The sequence below is a fragment of the Manis pentadactyla genome, chromosome 8, assembly GCF_030020395.1.
Source record: "Manis pentadactyla isolate mManPen7 chromosome 8, mManPen7.hap1, whole genome shotgun sequence".
NCBI lineage: Eukaryota > Metazoa > Chordata > Mammalia > Pholidota > Manidae > Manis > Manis pentadactyla.
Genome location: NC_080026.1, coordinates 127,684,472 through 127,700,781, shown reverse-complemented (window position 1 = coordinate 127,700,781; position 16,310 = coordinate 127,684,472). Strand labels below are relative to the sequence as shown.

General features: G+C 36.1%; 1 protein-coding gene across 3 annotated transcripts in view; it reads left to right on the top strand.

Moving 5' to 3' along the window:
- PDZD8 (PDZ domain containing 8) overlaps window positions 1-16,310 on the top strand; it is a 76,530-nt gene that overhangs the window by 23,938 nt on the left and 36,282 nt on the right. For all 3 annotated transcript variants that reach the window (XR_005027350.2, XM_057506380.1, XM_036898472.2), the window contains one exon: window positions 8,995-9,097. Coding sequence is in view for 2 of the 3 variants with exons in the window: in XM_057506380.1 (XP_057362363.1) it covers window positions 8,995-9,097 (103 nt within the window). In the remaining variant the exon portion in view is untranslated. The remainder of the gene's footprint in view (window positions 1-8,994; window positions 9,098-16,310) is intronic.

Sequence of the window (16,310 nt, the reverse complement as noted above, 5' to 3'; positions counted from 1 at the left end):
AGTCTGGTTGAAAAGGAATTATTTTACCAAAGAAAGATTAAATGTACTATAAATTTTATAGAAGGTATTGTCCAGTAAAATGACATATAAAATAAAACATGGCTCTACACAAGTATAAATTTGACATGGCTAAGCTAATATGCTATGGTAAACATGAGTATTAAATATCTAATTATAATTTGGGCTTGTCATATTAATATTTAGAAGGATATTTTTCAGATGGCCTGTGCCTAAGGAAATCTTGAACTGATGCTTTCTTTCTTTCTTTCAGTGAATTTTTTTGTAGATTCACAGGTATCAGAATCATGCTGTTGAATTGCCTTTTCCAAAATAATCATAGCAACTTTTAAACTTTTGAAGGGCAGCTTTAGGCAAAATTTCTTGACTCTCCTCTTGTTAATTCCTATCCACCTACTCGTCCATTCATCCCCAAACCTGCAAAGGTAGCCTTGAGAGATTCATTGATTCGTTCCTTCAAACAGATATTTGTTTAATAGGATATTTATGATGTTAATAAAGAGGTACTTGTGCTAGGAATTTAAAAAACTAATTATTTTGCCTTAGTGTTGCTGGTGAGGCTATGTATTTGATTATATGTCTGTCTTTTCTAATTATCTGAAATCCAATCTTGAATCTCCCAGTTAAAAGCTTGGGGGTGAAGACATGATTTCATTTTTTAAAATTGGTTCTAACACTTTTGTCACATTTTTTAAAAACACAGTCATTCTGGACAGTTGCATTTTCTTTTGCATTGACTAAAGCTGATTTTTTAACCATGGATGAACTCAATTGTTGTATTTGTAGTACTGCCATTAAAAGACTAAATTATTTCACATTAGTGTTGTGAACACATTAAGATTACTATTTTTAAATTTATATAGTCCATCTTCTGTCGTAAAGGATTTGAGGTATTTTGAGGAAAATATATGCCCATATACAGTTAAAGAGAAGATAAATTAGATCAAAAACAACTATATAAAGAAAAGATCAGTTTTCTAGCAGCAAAGGAAACTTGATAGATTACTTAGCTTTTATTTTCTGATAAACTGTACATGGTCTTCAGTGGGAGAGAAATTCTGGTACCAAATTGGGATTTGTTATATACATCTTTATATAAAAGACCCTAAATGGTGTCATGGATGAATTTTCTTTTGTGTGTGTGTATGGCTGGTTTTATCTTCCAGTTACATAAGAAAACAAAGATTATGGTCAGTGAAGGCAAAGTTCATAAAGTTTTGTTGTGTGAGAGTTCCGTACCCTAAATAGTATATTTAGGATAGCCTGTCCTAAATACAGATGGAAGGAGATTCAAATTAAGGTCATTTCTTCACTGAGTCACACTGTTCTAAAGTCTGTGTTTTCTCAGCAGCTTTTGGTGTGTTGTTTTGCTTTCCTGGGTTCCAAAAATATCTCACTCAAAACATTTTTAAATGTTAACAAAAATACAGAAAGCCACAGCAGTTGATCTCCTACATCCTACTCTATTACCGAAAGTCTTCTTATTCCCCAATTGTCTGTTATCAACATGGACTCTTGGATTCCTATTTTTTTCCAATGGTTATAATTCTTTATTATCCTCAATTATTTTGTTGCCTAAATTGTCCCTGATTTGGCCACTAGGAACCCCTTCAAACTGACTCCTATATGCTTGGGATGTAACCTTGCCTTCCTTTTCTTTTTTTTTTTGAGGTCTTCATCCTTATCATAGGTTCACTAATGAACCTATAACAGGCTGTTCCAGGTTGATTTTGTACCTTCTCTGCCACAGTCCTAGCATCAGCTGCTTTTCTAAAGGGCCCTGGTTCCTTTTAGTAGAAAATGATACTAGAAATTAAGATCTGTGTTTTGGATGTGTCCATTGCTTCTTCATATATTTATAGGCCCCTCCAGTGTACAGTTAGGAAATACATGTATGTATAGGCATTTATACATATATACATACATACAACACATACATAATTTAGAAATCACAAGTTCACCCAATTCTTCCAATTCAAATCCATCTTCCTAGGGTTGTTCCTTGCCTTGGTTCTTTCCCCTTTCATAGTTTTATGTCCCTTGGACCCTGCCTCCCAATAACATCAGCTTTTTTAATCATTTGCTCAATCCTGTAATGCATCTCAGTTTCAGAATTGTCCATACAAGTACATAAAACATACTGACTAAAGGGAATTCAGGATTTATTTGCAGTTCCCTCCCGCTCTACCTAACACTGAGGGCATATGGTCAAGTACTACATTCATAAATTAGATTAATTTGTCCTCTGTGTGATTACATGACTCATCTGAATTATAGTTGGCTTTGTTTTACTTCATTTTCAGTGTCAGTCTCCCTACCACCCCTGCCTTTCCGTCCTTATTGAATTTTATTTTTGACTATGCACAGCATTAACATGCTTCCAAAACCCAAGACTGTACAAAATAAATACAGGCAGTTCTTACTCCCCAATGCACTGTGCTAACCAAAACCTTGCATATCAGAACAGTGCAAAGTTGGGACATGATACTGGTAAACAGTTGACACAAAGTAAAGTCTGCCTTGCCAAAAATCTTCTGGACCTTTACTGATTTTTTTTGGTCTGGTTAGTTTACTGTATATTCTCCATTTCTGTTGCTCTTCATTCCTTCCCATAATTCAAAATTGTCGTCTGGTATCCTTTCCCTTCAGCCTAAAGACCTTCCTTTAGCATTTCTTGTTATTTAGGTCTGCTGGCAACAAAATCAGTTTTTGTTTATCTGGAAATTTATTTTTCTTTTAGTTTTGAAGGATAGTTTTCCTGACGGAGAAGTCTAAGTTGACAAGTTATTTTCCACCAGCACTTTATTATGTTAATCCCGTATTCTGTTGGGAAGTGAACAGTTAGTCTCATTATTCCTCGTCCAGGTGTAGCATGTCATTATTCTGTAGCTGCTTTCCAAGTTCTGACTTTATCTCTGACTTTTGGCTCTTTGGCTATGCCTACAGGTGGTTTTCTTTGTCTTTTGTTTCTTTTTTAAATCTTCATATCCTCTTTTTTTTTTTACTTTTTTAATATGAAGAAAATTTTGTTTCTGAAAGGTTTCATACTATGTTAGAATTATATACATACTGGAAATTGTTTTTTACCTATTTGAAGGTGAGTCATTCTTTTAAACATGAATCTTGGGATGTAGAAATTAATAATGAAGTATCATTTTGATGACTAAATGCAACAGTTTTTTTCAAATTGTTGCAGTAAATAGGGTCAGCCCCTCTTCCCTAAGGTCGTCATCTGGCATATAGTACTGTTTCTTTTGTAATTATGCACCTCCACTGCCATTTCACAAAGCAGCACAACTGGTTCAATTCTCCTGGTGTTTGAATTGTAAAAAGAATTAAAACAAATTAAGTAGGAACCGAGCTGACATAAAACCAAAGCTCTGCTTTAAAATGTCAAACTCCGAAATGTTTTCCGTGTGATGTTGGCATGTTACATACTTACATATAATGCCCGCAACAAAGTGAACTGTGAAATGAACTGTGGTCAGAAGGTAAGCATTCAAAAACCTTACTGTATCTTTAAGTTTCCCCATTTGCTCCATTATGCTGTAGCTTGCCAGGCAGGCTTCTTGGGCATTTTATCTGTAGGTGGAGGTGGGACTCCTGATTTTAACCAAAACGTAGCTGCCTTTTTCCTTTTCCTGTCAAACTTCGTGAACTCATTGTCTCAGTTTATGCAGCCCAGACTCTTCGTTCATTACTTCTGTGATCCTGGGCAGATGACCCAACCAGTTTTCTGGTCTATAAACTAGGGTAATATTCCCTGTGTCTCAGAGTACTTGTGAGAATTGAGGGAGGTAATAAATGTAGAGCCACCGGGTGGGAAATGTCAGCTGCCCCTGCCGCTGCTGCTGTCACTGCCGCTGCTGCTGCTACTGTCACCGCTGCTACTGCTGCTGCCGCCGCCGCTGCTACCTCTGCTGCAGCCACTGCCACCCGACCATCCTGCAGCCTCCGACAGCAAAGGCAGTCTGTGCTGTGGCAAGCAGAGGAGTGTGGTGTCCAACACCTGTGCTTTAGGCTTCAATGTACTTGGGGCTAACAGACGAAAGCAAATGCATCGACAAGCCAGCTGTGCAGGGGTGTCTGATTTGCAATGAGACTTAGTAAGTAGAGTTGAGCCTTGAATAACCCAGGGCTTAGGCTGCACTTGAAATGCATGTGTAATTTCTGGTTCCCCAAACTAACCGCTGGTAGCCTGCATTGACCGAAGCCTTACCAATACCAAAGAGTCAGCACACATTTATGTGTGTGTTATATACTGTGTTCTTACAGCCAAGTGAGCTAGAGAAAATAAAATGGTTTTTCAAATTGTTACATCAGAGAATTTTTTGGAGACTTGCATTTATCAGAAAAAATTTGTGTAAAAGTAGACCCACAGTTCAGACATGTTGTTCAAGGTCGGCAGTACTGCGGGAATCAGTGTGAGGAGAGAGTGTTTTGGAGATGAAGCTGCTGTGGACGCCTCATGAATAGGAGTGTGTCCTCCAGTACAGGTACACAGATGAGTGGCAGGCTTTAGAGAATTAGAAAAAGAGCCAGTAAGATTAACCTGAGAATTTGTCAGGTATTTTCAGGGACCTTATCTGAATGAAGTGTAGCTGTGTATGTGAAAATTTAGAGCCAAATTTAAATTTGCTGGCAGAAGACAAGATTCTTTTAATCAGAGGGAAGTTGTTGAAAGTGTCTGAAGGTGACATTAAGAAACACTTGTTTTCAGAAGATTGCTATTTATAGAGTGGATTCACCAAGAAAGAGTGAAGCCCCAGAGACTAATTATTGTAGGTTAAAGGTAAGGAGGTAAGAGGAGATTAAGTGCTTGAAAGGCATGAATTAGTAGGAACAGGAAGGAAGGCACAAATGGTAAGTAGGACAAGGTTCTGTGAGTGACGGAGTATGTGGCTGGGTGTAGGTGGGGGAGGCAAAGGATGTTAAGGATTTGAGTCTAGGAGAATTGTGGTATCATTGCCTTTGGTCATCAAGTACTGATTATTTTTTATATATTGGAGGATAGAAAGGGTAAAACATAGCTTCTGCCTTTCAGGACTAAAGGAAGAAATAGAGGTGCTTGTTGCAGAGGGAGATGGATTTATTTGATTCATGTTTCTTAAGTAGTAGGGCATGGTTAGATTTCCCTGTAGAAGTGTTCTGGGAACTTGGGCTTTCAGAACTAGAGCAGAACTAGAGATTAAGTTTGGAAGTCTTTGTCATGGGCAGAGAGCTGAGTCCTGGGTGGGGATGGTTTCTGAGGGGGAGGAATATAGACAGGAGTATAATATACTGCCTCTTTTTTTATTAACCATCTAGTGGGTGTGAAGTATTATCTGTACCTCATTGTAGTTTTGATTTGCATTTCCCTGATGGCTAATGACATTGAGCATATTTTCATGTGCTTATTGGATCTTTGCATATCTTCTTTGGAGAAACGTCTGCTCATATCCTTTGTCCATTTTTAAATTGGATATACTAGACCCTCAGGGGATATATGATTTGCAAATATTCTCTCGCATTCTATGATGTCTTTTCAATTACCTGATGGTGTCCTTTGAAACACAAAGGTTGTATTGTCAGTGAAGTCCCATTTATCTGTTTTTTTTTTTTTTTCTTTTGGTACTTACGCTTTGGTATGTCCTGTCCTTAGAAACTGTTGCCTAATCCAAGGTCACAAAAGTTTGCTTTGATGTTCTCTTCTCTTAGATTTAGGTGTGTGACTCATTCATTGTGAATTAAGTTTTGTTAAATCTTACTTAATGTTTTTTAACAACATAGAAGAGTTGTTATGAAAAATATAGAATAACTTATGATCTCAGGGGAGGATTTTAAGAATTGTGCTTTCTTATTCCTAAATCCTGAGAGTGTGTATCTGTTAGGAGTTTGGGAACACTAGTTAGTTTTTAGCCTTTTCTGCGTGACAGTAAAGGCCCTAAGTAGTTTGCTCTTTTGAACAGATGGTGGCAGCAGAGCTTTGATGAATGAAAATTCTATCTAAACCTAGTATTTTATAAGTATGAATCTTCTAATGTTTTTGGCAACAGGTTGTTAAGCACTAAGATTAAATTTCCTTTTAATAAAACCACAATGAGATATCACCTCACACCAGTAAGGATCACCACCATCCAAAAGGCAAACAACAACAAATGTTGGCGAGGTTGTGGAGAAAGGGGAACCCTCCTTCCTATACTGCTGGTGGGAATGTAAATTAGTTCAACCATTGTGGAAATCAATATGGAGGTTCCTCAAAAAATTCAAAATAGAAATACTATTTGACCCAGGAATTCCACTCCTAGGAATTTACCTTAAGAATGCAGCAACCCAGTTTGAAAAAGACAGATGCACCCCTATGTTTATCGCAGCACTATTTACAATAGCCAAGAAATGGAAGCAACCTAAGTGTCCATCAGTAGATGAATGGATAAAGAAGAGGTGGTACATATACACACTGGAATATTATTCAGCCATAAGAAGAAAACAAATCCGACCATTTGCAACAACATGGATGGAGCTAGAGGGTATTATGCTCAGTGAAATAAGCCAGGCGGAGAAAGATAAGTATCAAATGATTTCACTCATCTGTGGAGTATAAGAACAAAGAAAAAACTGAAGGAACAAAACAGCAGCAGACTCACAGAACCCAAGAATGGACTAACAGTTACCAAGGGGAAAAGGACTGGAGAGGATGGGTGGAAAGGGAGGGATAAGGTTGGGGGGAAAGAAACGGGGCATTATGATTAGCATGTATAATGTGGGGGAGGGGGCACGGGGAGGGCTGTGCAACACAGAGAAGACAAGTAGTGATTCTACAGCACCTTACTACGCTGATGGACAGTGACTGCAATGGGGTATGTGGGGGGAACTTAGTGATGGGGGAGTCTAGTAAACATAATGTTCCTGATGTAATTGTAGACTAATGATACCAAAATAAAAAGAAAATTTCCTTTTGACATTAAAAATTATTTAAGCTTGAGGATTTTTCTTACCGTCAGTTTATTCAGGATTTTCAGTTTGTGAGATATGGACATGATTTGCTTGAGGTCTCCAACCTTAGGGCATAATTTTCTCATATTAGTCTAATATGGTTTATCTACTTTTCTTTCATTATCTCACTCCTACACCCATAATCTTCCCATAGAGATAATAGAGTAGCAGTCAAAAATGTTGATTAATATTAAAGCTATTCCTAAGCTTACCCCTCCTAAATAAAACATACTGGCAGACTTGTGTTTCAATTTAGAAGATAGGTAATATAAAAGTTGGACATGTGGGCAACATTTTTTCCCTTCAGTGATATAACTGCTTTATATCATCTTAAGATGGCATCTGAAGTTTCCTTTTCAGTTAAACAGCAAAATAAGGTGATGCAGTTATTCCTTGACAATCGTTTTCAGACAGTAGAAATAACAGATATTGAGCACTTACCGTTTGCTAGGTACTGTGCTAAGTGACGTGTATGTATTGTCTTTTCACAACAGCTCTAAGAGGTAAGTACTATTTTTGCTGTGAATTTTCCAAAGGAAGAGATAGGTTTAGAGAAGTTAAATAATTTGCCTAAAGTCACATTAGTAGATGAGAAGTGTGTGTGTATTCATAAGCAACTGTCTTGTACTATTTTATGTTCATGTGCTTTTTTTTTTTTTAGATAATTTTTATTGAAGGGTAGTTGACGCACAGTATTACATTACATTAGTTTCAAGTGTACAACACAGTGATAAAACATTTATATACATAATTCTAGGTTACAGCTATCACCCTACCAAGCTGTTACAATATCTTGACTATATTCCTTATGCTATACATTACATCCCGGTTACTTATTTATTTTACCATTGGAAGTCTGTCCTTTTTTTTTTTTGTGAGGGCATCTCACATATTTATTGATCAAATGGTTGTTAACAACAATAAAATTCTGTATAGGGGAGTCAATGCTCAATGCACAATCATTAATCCACCCCAAGCCTAATTTTTGTCAGTCTCCAATCTTCTGAGGCATAACAAACAAGTTCTTACATGGAGAACGAATTCTTACATAATGAATAAGTTACATAGTGAACAGTAGTACAAGGGCAGTCATCACAGAAACTTTCGGTTTTGCTCATGCATTATGAACTATAAACAGTCAGTTCAAATATGAATACTCATTTGGTTTTTATACTTGATTTATATGTGGATACCATATTTCTCTCTTTATTATTATTATTTTTAATAAAATGCTGAAGTGGTAGGTAGATACAAGATAAAGGTAGAAAACATAGTTTAGTGTTGTAAGAGAGCAAATGTAGATGATCAGGTGTGTGTCTGTAGACTATGTGTTAATCCAAGCTAGACAAGGGCAATAAAACATCTACGTATGCAGAAGATTTCTCTCAGAACGGGGGGGTGAGGTTCTAAGCCTCACCTCTGCTGATCCCCAGTTTCTCACCTGATGACCCCCCTGCGACTGTGCCTGTCTTAGGTTGTTCCTCCCTTGAGGAATCTTACCCGTCTCTGGCTAACCAGTCATCTTCCGGGGCCATACAGGGAAATGTAAAGTTGGTAAGTGAGAGAGAAGCCTTATTGTTTGAAATGGTTAGCTTTTTATTTCTTTGCATATTTATGCCCTGTAGCTTCTATGCCCATCATGTGCTTTTTATAGTGTATCACTCTGCAGCTTATTTTTTAAATTCAGTAGTCTGATTTGAAGCTCTAGCTCTTGATACTATACTATGTATGGATATCTGATCAATTTGTTTAACTTATGAATAGGTATTACTTTTATTTGATTTAGCTGCTGAAAAATAGCTTGTTCTTGAACTTCACGTAATTTTAGCTTTACTTCACTTTTCCACTAGAGGGTGTACCAAGTGTTTAATTTTTTTTTTCTGTTACCAAAATTATAATAGTAATGTAAAAATTTACTACTTCTTGGTATAATGACCAGAAAGAAAAATTTAGTGCATATAACTGATGTAATAGTCTCCTTGTTTTGTTTTTATACTGCAGGTTACTCATTTTTGGATCCTATGACAGAGAGGCAACTATTCATTGTACACTTGAGTTGAGCAGTGGTGTTTGGGAAGAAAAACAGCGAAGTTCTATTAAGACGGTAAAATGGATTTGCAGTTTTATATCTATATAATGTTTTTATTCTATAAGCATGTTTTTATTAATACTTCTATATTCCTAGAGTTATTTTTGGCCGTGTGCAAATAATTACCAACAGCTCTTCATTGTCTTGTTGCAGTACAACATTAATAATTAAATGAATCACATAAAACTATAGTATTCAGATGGCTTGCTTGCATGAGAAACCTAGTCTGACTAGTCCTTCCAGAACTTTAACATTATTTCTGTTGCGGAGTCAGAATGAAATAATACTAAACACCTTAGAAAGTATTTAAATTGAGAGCATTCATTCATTCAACAGATATTTTATGGGCATTTACTTTGTACTAGGCACTGTGTTAGATGCTGGGGAAACTTCAAAGACAAGAAAAGACTGTGTTTGTGGTGCTAACGTGGGATAGAAGTTAGGTGTGAGGGATAGAAGGCGGGGGAGGTGAACTACACGTTACAGGATGGAGGTTGGACATACATAGCAGTGAGTGAGGAAATCAAAGAAGTGAATGAAGTAATTTCCAGAGATTGACAGGTGCTATGAAGAAACAAGGTTATGATGAGGAAGTTACAAGTTATAGCAAAGGAGACTTTAGTTCTGGTGATCATAGGGAAAGCCCCTAAAGAGAGGACACTGGAGCAGGCTTGTCAGCTTGTGATGCTGGAGCAGGATGCCCAGTTAAATTTGAATTTCCGATAAGCAGTGAATAATTTTTTTAGTATAAGTAATGTCCCCTGTTTTTATTTGCTAAATCTGATACCTTATACTGGACATGACATTTGCATCATGAAGATGAGTGAACCATGTGGAGAGTTTGGGGACTTGATGGTATGGAAGGCATTTCATGCAAAGAGAACAGCAGATGTGTGAAGGCAAGTGAGAGGAATGCACTTGGTGTGTTTGAGGAACAGCAAGAAAGCTAATGTCACAGGAGCATGATAAAGGTCAAGTGTCATGCTTAATCTTGTATGGCATGATAAGGAGTTTGAATTTTATTATTTGTGGTCGGAGAGCTTTAAGGTGAAGAGTGACATGATCTTGTGAACATTTTGTAAAAAATTTTCTGCCTGTATAGAAAAAGGATTATAGGAGGACAAAAGTAAACCTAAAGACAGATGAGTGAGGAGGCATTTAGGAGAAGGTTGATTACTTTACCTAGGTGGTGTATAGGGAAATGGAAAACCAAGAATGGATTTGGGATATACTTTTGATATTAAAGGACATAGAATTCTGGTTTCTTGTTTTGATATGTCTCAAAAGAGACTCATCTAAATTGCAAGACTTTGGGAAAAAAACATAAAGACTTTTAAAATATTTTAAATGCTACATTTAAAAATAAAACCAGTGCTTCTCTCAATGTTTTAACTGGACTTGCTGAGTTCTTTGGGTTCTTAAGTGAATAAAAATGGTCAGTTGTTATTGTTTCCATAGTTGAGATTTTCTGAATATTATGCATAGCAGTTTTAATAGCAATTAGTACATGCTTCTTGGAATTTGCATTAATCTATTGCATTAAAGATCTAGATCATGTATCAAAATGTTGTCAACAGGGTTTCTTTATTAAACCTATGCAGTTTCACAATGGAAACAGGATCTCAGAATTTTATGGCTGAAATAGAAAAAAAGGCCTATGCCCCAAAGGAACATACAACCTTTTGTTTTTATTTAAAAAAAATTATTTCATTTACTAAGCATATACTGAAATATTATAGGTTTGATAATAATAAATAAAATTCCAAGAGTGCTTCCTAGAACTTTCCAAACCTCTCTGGAGTTACTTCTGCTCTTTTAAAGATAAGATCTACATAGCATGTTACTAGTGTTTTGAAGGAATAAATTATAGTTGTATGTATTCTTTTAAAATGTATTTAATAGCTTAGGTATTTAGCTGTTTCTGTCACATATAACTCTTGGTGGCAGTATAGCCGATCTTGTGATTATTATTTATAGCCAGTATTTAAGAAAACCATTTCTCTAATATGTCTTCATAATACTGATAAATAGGTACTTTCAAAATCGACTACCCAGCTGTTCTATAGTAGTAGTAATATGCGGTACTTACACGACAGTGCAGGGGAAGTAGTAGTAACATGCTTTTTGGTATTTCTAGAACAGCCTGTTTTTCTCTGTAGCATTTTTTAAATAGTCACAATTCTCACTTTTAAAAGTATATTCATTAACATATCACCATGCTCTTGAAGAACATGACTTTTAATGGTTATGTGGTATTTTTATGGATGTTTCTTTGACTTCTAAATTCTTTTGAATTTCTTTATGTAATAACTGTTGTGACTGTCATTGCGTAAAAACTGAGCAGTGTGAAACTCTTCAAATAGAGTAATTTTGATCAGAGTGGGAAAATAAGGAGAAGTAAAGCTGAAGAGGGAAGATGGGTTGAACCCAGAGAGTCTGAATTTATGAAAGTAGTAAGGAGCTATTGAAGATTTTGAGCATGGGAATAAAATGTCAAAATAATGGTTTTTAGAAAGAAAGACCCCCGCTTTCTTTGTTGGTTGTTTGTGCCCTTTCTTTTAAGTTAAGCCTCAAGCAATTTGAAACAACTTCTCAGGGGAAGAAAATAAGAAGTTTTATAGTTCTGAAAAACATAAATACATGAAAAAGCATTGTTTTGTCTGGTTATGAAATGTTCATAACTAGCCATTGCTATTGGCATTTTCAGTTTCCTTTATTATATTTGCAAAGATATGAGGTTAGACAGCTTTAATATTTTATAGTAAAGGTTAGTAAGACTTTAATCTTGAGTTATAATTTTAGATATTAGCATTTGTCATAGGTAGTTTTGAAGAAAGAATTCTGCATTACTAATTACATCTGGTGTCAAAAATGTCAGCAGCAGTGAAGTGTCTCCAGACATTGAATTAAGCGTGTCTGAAATAACTCTAGGGAAGAGAATAAGAATGTTTTTCAAGACTACATAAAATATTGCAGAATAGGATTTGATAATTTGGGATATATTGCAAATTTGGATAGAAAAGGCATCATTAAAAAATGAGTATGCTAAAATATTTGATGAGTTTAGAAGCCATCTGTATAAATATAACCCAGCCTTAAATCTGTTTTTTAAATGCTGAAATTCATTCAGTGAAGTTATCCACTAATTTCAATGATTATGCAGAATGAACTTTATTCCTTCCATATTTTAAATGTGCCTTTGAGTAATAGCATGTACCATATCATGCTGTTAATAGGGGAAGATCAATAATAGAAAACTTTAGATTTGTAATATTTACACAAACGTTGGGGGATGGGCATGGAATAATTATAATGCTTAACTGCAAGTATTAGCAAAATCTAACGAATAAGACTTAACTTGCCTCGTCGACAAGCCCTTGTGTGTCTCAGTATGGCAGCTCAACAATACTGTAATCAAGTAGCCTGGCTTTCTGTTTGCTTTCTCCTCCACATCCTTAGAGTGGGGTTTTTGTCCTTACAGTTGAAAGATGTCTATGCACCCTTAGTATCCACCTCTCAATAAAAAGGGTGAGGTCTGCGACATGCCAAAGACACATGTCAGCCAAGTTTTGTCCTTTTTGAATGCTTTCCTGTAATCTCCTCCCAGGGACCTCCACTTAAGATCTCATTAGCTAGAAGTGAGTCACATGGTCCCCCAATAGCTAGGCAGTATGGGGAATCATTTTAGTTTTTCAGACTCTAGAGAAGTAAAAGGCAAGGGAAAAGAGTTATGAATGCCTTTTAGGCAGCCAGTCCCAAGAAAAAATTCAAGTCTATTTGATGACTTTTTATTTTTAGGGGGAGTTTTCTTAAATTGGGATATAAGGGAATAATTGAAAAGAATAATTTAACAAATAGCCTGTGTAGAGCCTACTTTCTACTTTATTAAAGATCCAAGGAACTTTGGAGCAAAATCAGACATTCAGATCAGTGCTTGCTTATTAGCTTATTTGCTATTAGCTTATTTGCAGAATAAAAGAGCTCATAGGAGAAATTGGGTACTTGTGGTGGTGGTCTTTAAAAATAAGAAATAAGGAAAGATTCCTCATGAGAATCTCATGAAATATGATAGCTGAGGTGCAAATAAATAAGGTATTAGGCTTAAACAAAAACTAGGGAAACGTCTGGAAGAGATGACAGAGTCAGCACTAAAACTATGTTAATCTACACCAACAGAGATAAGACAGTCTGTGATTTATTTCAGCCTGTTGCAGTATGCAGCTATGTGATGATTTGCTTCCCCTTCACTAAGGAACACATTTACGGAGTTTTCAGAGTTAAAAAAAGTTTCAGGTCATGATATTTCAGTAGGAAACTATGAAAACAATGATATATCCCTGGAATTTATAGTGCTTATCAAATAAAATTCACAATGAAATTAATCTGACATATTAAGCCTACTAAAGTGCACGTAATCATTATTATGTACATTGTAAAGCAAACAGACCACATAAGTGTCACATAAACACATGGTTTTAAAGAGAGCTTCGGAGTTTCAGTCTCCCACAGTAGGAGTCTCCTCCCCACTGACCACCCACGGCTGTAACTTTCCTGACACAAAATAGGTTATCAGTAAGTGACCCTCTCTTTGCCTATTTGAATTATCCTGCCTGTGCCATCCATGTCTTTTCTTCTATCATTTATCCATACATTGGCTACTCCACGTTTACTCTTTGTGCAACGTGGAGTGCTGAGGTTATTTGGGAGAAGAGGAGGCACCAGGAAAATGAACTGTGGCACCTCTGAACCGGGGAGTTCTGGGATAGAGCAAAAGTTAGTGGGGCCAGTTGGCACCCAGCTGTTTTGTCAAGTCCTCTCCCTGTTTTCTATTCTGAACAGAAGGATGAAAGGAGTTTTAATTTTAAAAACAAGCTTTTTAATGTACATTTTCTGTTGCTGACCCTACTCCTTCGCCTTCCAGCCTACCACACTCTGCATTCAGACATTTGATAGCAGTTGTCCTTCTAAAGAGATAAGTCTTTTCTTCTGAAATTTGAGATAGAAGGTTAAAAATCCAAGTAACTGTTAAGTCAGTGCATTGGCATAAATATGTCACTATTAGAGGAAGTAAGAGGAAGCATTCTGTTTTGAAATGGAGAAGGCATTAGAAAAGAATCTTCTGGGACCCTGGATATATAGTAGATGGGCAGGAGAAATGCTGAAACAGTCATGTGTTCAGTATAAATAGAAGCAGAAGCACATCATGTCTTATGTAGCCTAATATGCAGGTACCAGAAGGAACTGGTTAAAGGAATAAGGAATCATGGTATTTCAGATTTTCCTGGAAAATAAGAAGTAATAAATCCCTGAAGAGCTTTCAGCTAACAGTTGGGAAGAATCCATAAATGATAATTTGGAACTCTTAATCAGAATGAGTATATTCCTTCCAGAGTTACATGGTGTCAGCTGGCAACTTGGAATCGGCAGCTACTAGGAGAAGAGCTTTCAGTAGGGTCAGCCATACTCACAATTATGAGGTCAGAAAAATTCATCTTCTGTATTCTGAACTTTATCCTTCTGTTTGACTTAAATGGGACTTTTCCTTCTCTCACTGCTGCTTCCCAATTGAAATCTCCTTTTTGGAAAGGATTTGGTTCTGAAAGATAATTTTTATCAGTTGCCCTTCAATTTTCTTTTTAAACATACTCTTACAATTAAAAAGACAGTTGAGGAAATGATGGCTATTCTCTAAGAACTACTGTCAGTGTAGGAAAAGAGACATACAAACCAAGTATGTAACATTACGTAATGCTTTCGAGTCTACAAAGTACTTTTCCCATATACAAAGAGCCAGTCTTTTGCATATAGAATCTATAATTACTCCATTAAATTCCACTACCTCTAACAAAAACTGGTCTATGAATGGTATTTTAATAATTAAGAGACAGTTTGGGAGTAATAAGAGTGGAATCATTTTAGAGCAGAGGCAAGGAGTGCTCTGAAATTGTGGGGAGATGAAATTTGAATGGAAGGGCTTGGTTTATATTAAGATCACCCATGTTCAGTTGCCCAACACAGACCTGGTTCAGAGGCAATCCATCTTACTATAGAGCCTAGTGAACTTTCTTGTACTTTTAGAGTAAAGATTAGAGCAACTGAATATAGGAAACACTTGGTAGAAGGAGGGTAGTCAGTTGGAAAAAAATATAGTATATAAGGAAATTGTTCACGTCTAGTGTGGCAATGCTAACCAAGCATATGGAGGAAATGGAAATAGTATAAATGTACTTTCAACTTTCAGAAGGCTTTTGATGAAGGTCATACCAAACATTCCCAAATCATCTAATTACTAGAATATTTTGTCACAGATAGGGTATGAGAAACTGGGTAAAGATGACCAGGTGTAATATCCTGGATGACTTTGTCCAGGACTTTGATCTGTTTCCATGAATAATCTAAAAGCAGCACTACCCAGTAGAAGTAAAATGTACACCACTTAGGTAATTGTAAATTTTATGGTAGCCATGTTTTGAAGAGTAAAAATACACAAATGAACTTAATTTTATAATGTTTTATTTGACCCATATACCCAAAACTGTCATTTCAACATGTAATCAACATAAAAATTCAGGAGTTTTTGGTTTTAAACCACATAAAGTCTTTGAAATCTGGTGCATATTTTACAGTTACAGCATCACAAGTCATGCAGCCACATTAGAAGTACTCAGCAGCCACAGGTGGCTGGTAGGTACTGTATACAGTACAGTCCTAGAAGAAGGAATATACAATACTCAGATTTGCACACAGTACTAATCTTTTCTAAGTTGTGCCAAGTTAAGAGGAACAAAATAAAGAGCTCTCAGGAAAGTACATAAAAAAGAATTCCAAACTATACTTAAAACAATACGAGATGTAGGATCCTTAAAGAAATAGACAATATGTCATTGTGACTGCAAAACAAGAAATTCAGCTTTTCATGAGAGTGGATGTCACAAAAAGAATACACTTACTTAAAAACCATGAAATCCTCACAGAGAAACTTCACTATTTGTGCATTTCTAGTTTCTATAATATAAGAAGTTTATAACAGCTGGATAAGATAGAAACTAAAACTAACATGGAAGTGAGATAGCCATATAAAGATAAATGGATGGGAAAAAATAAAGTGTTCTTCAGCTGAAAAGACAAAGGTGGGTGAATGATTAATGGAAGCATATAAATACAAAAAGTAAACAATAGGATGGTCAACAAATGCACTGAGCAAGGAACTAAGTCTGTGAGGCTGTGA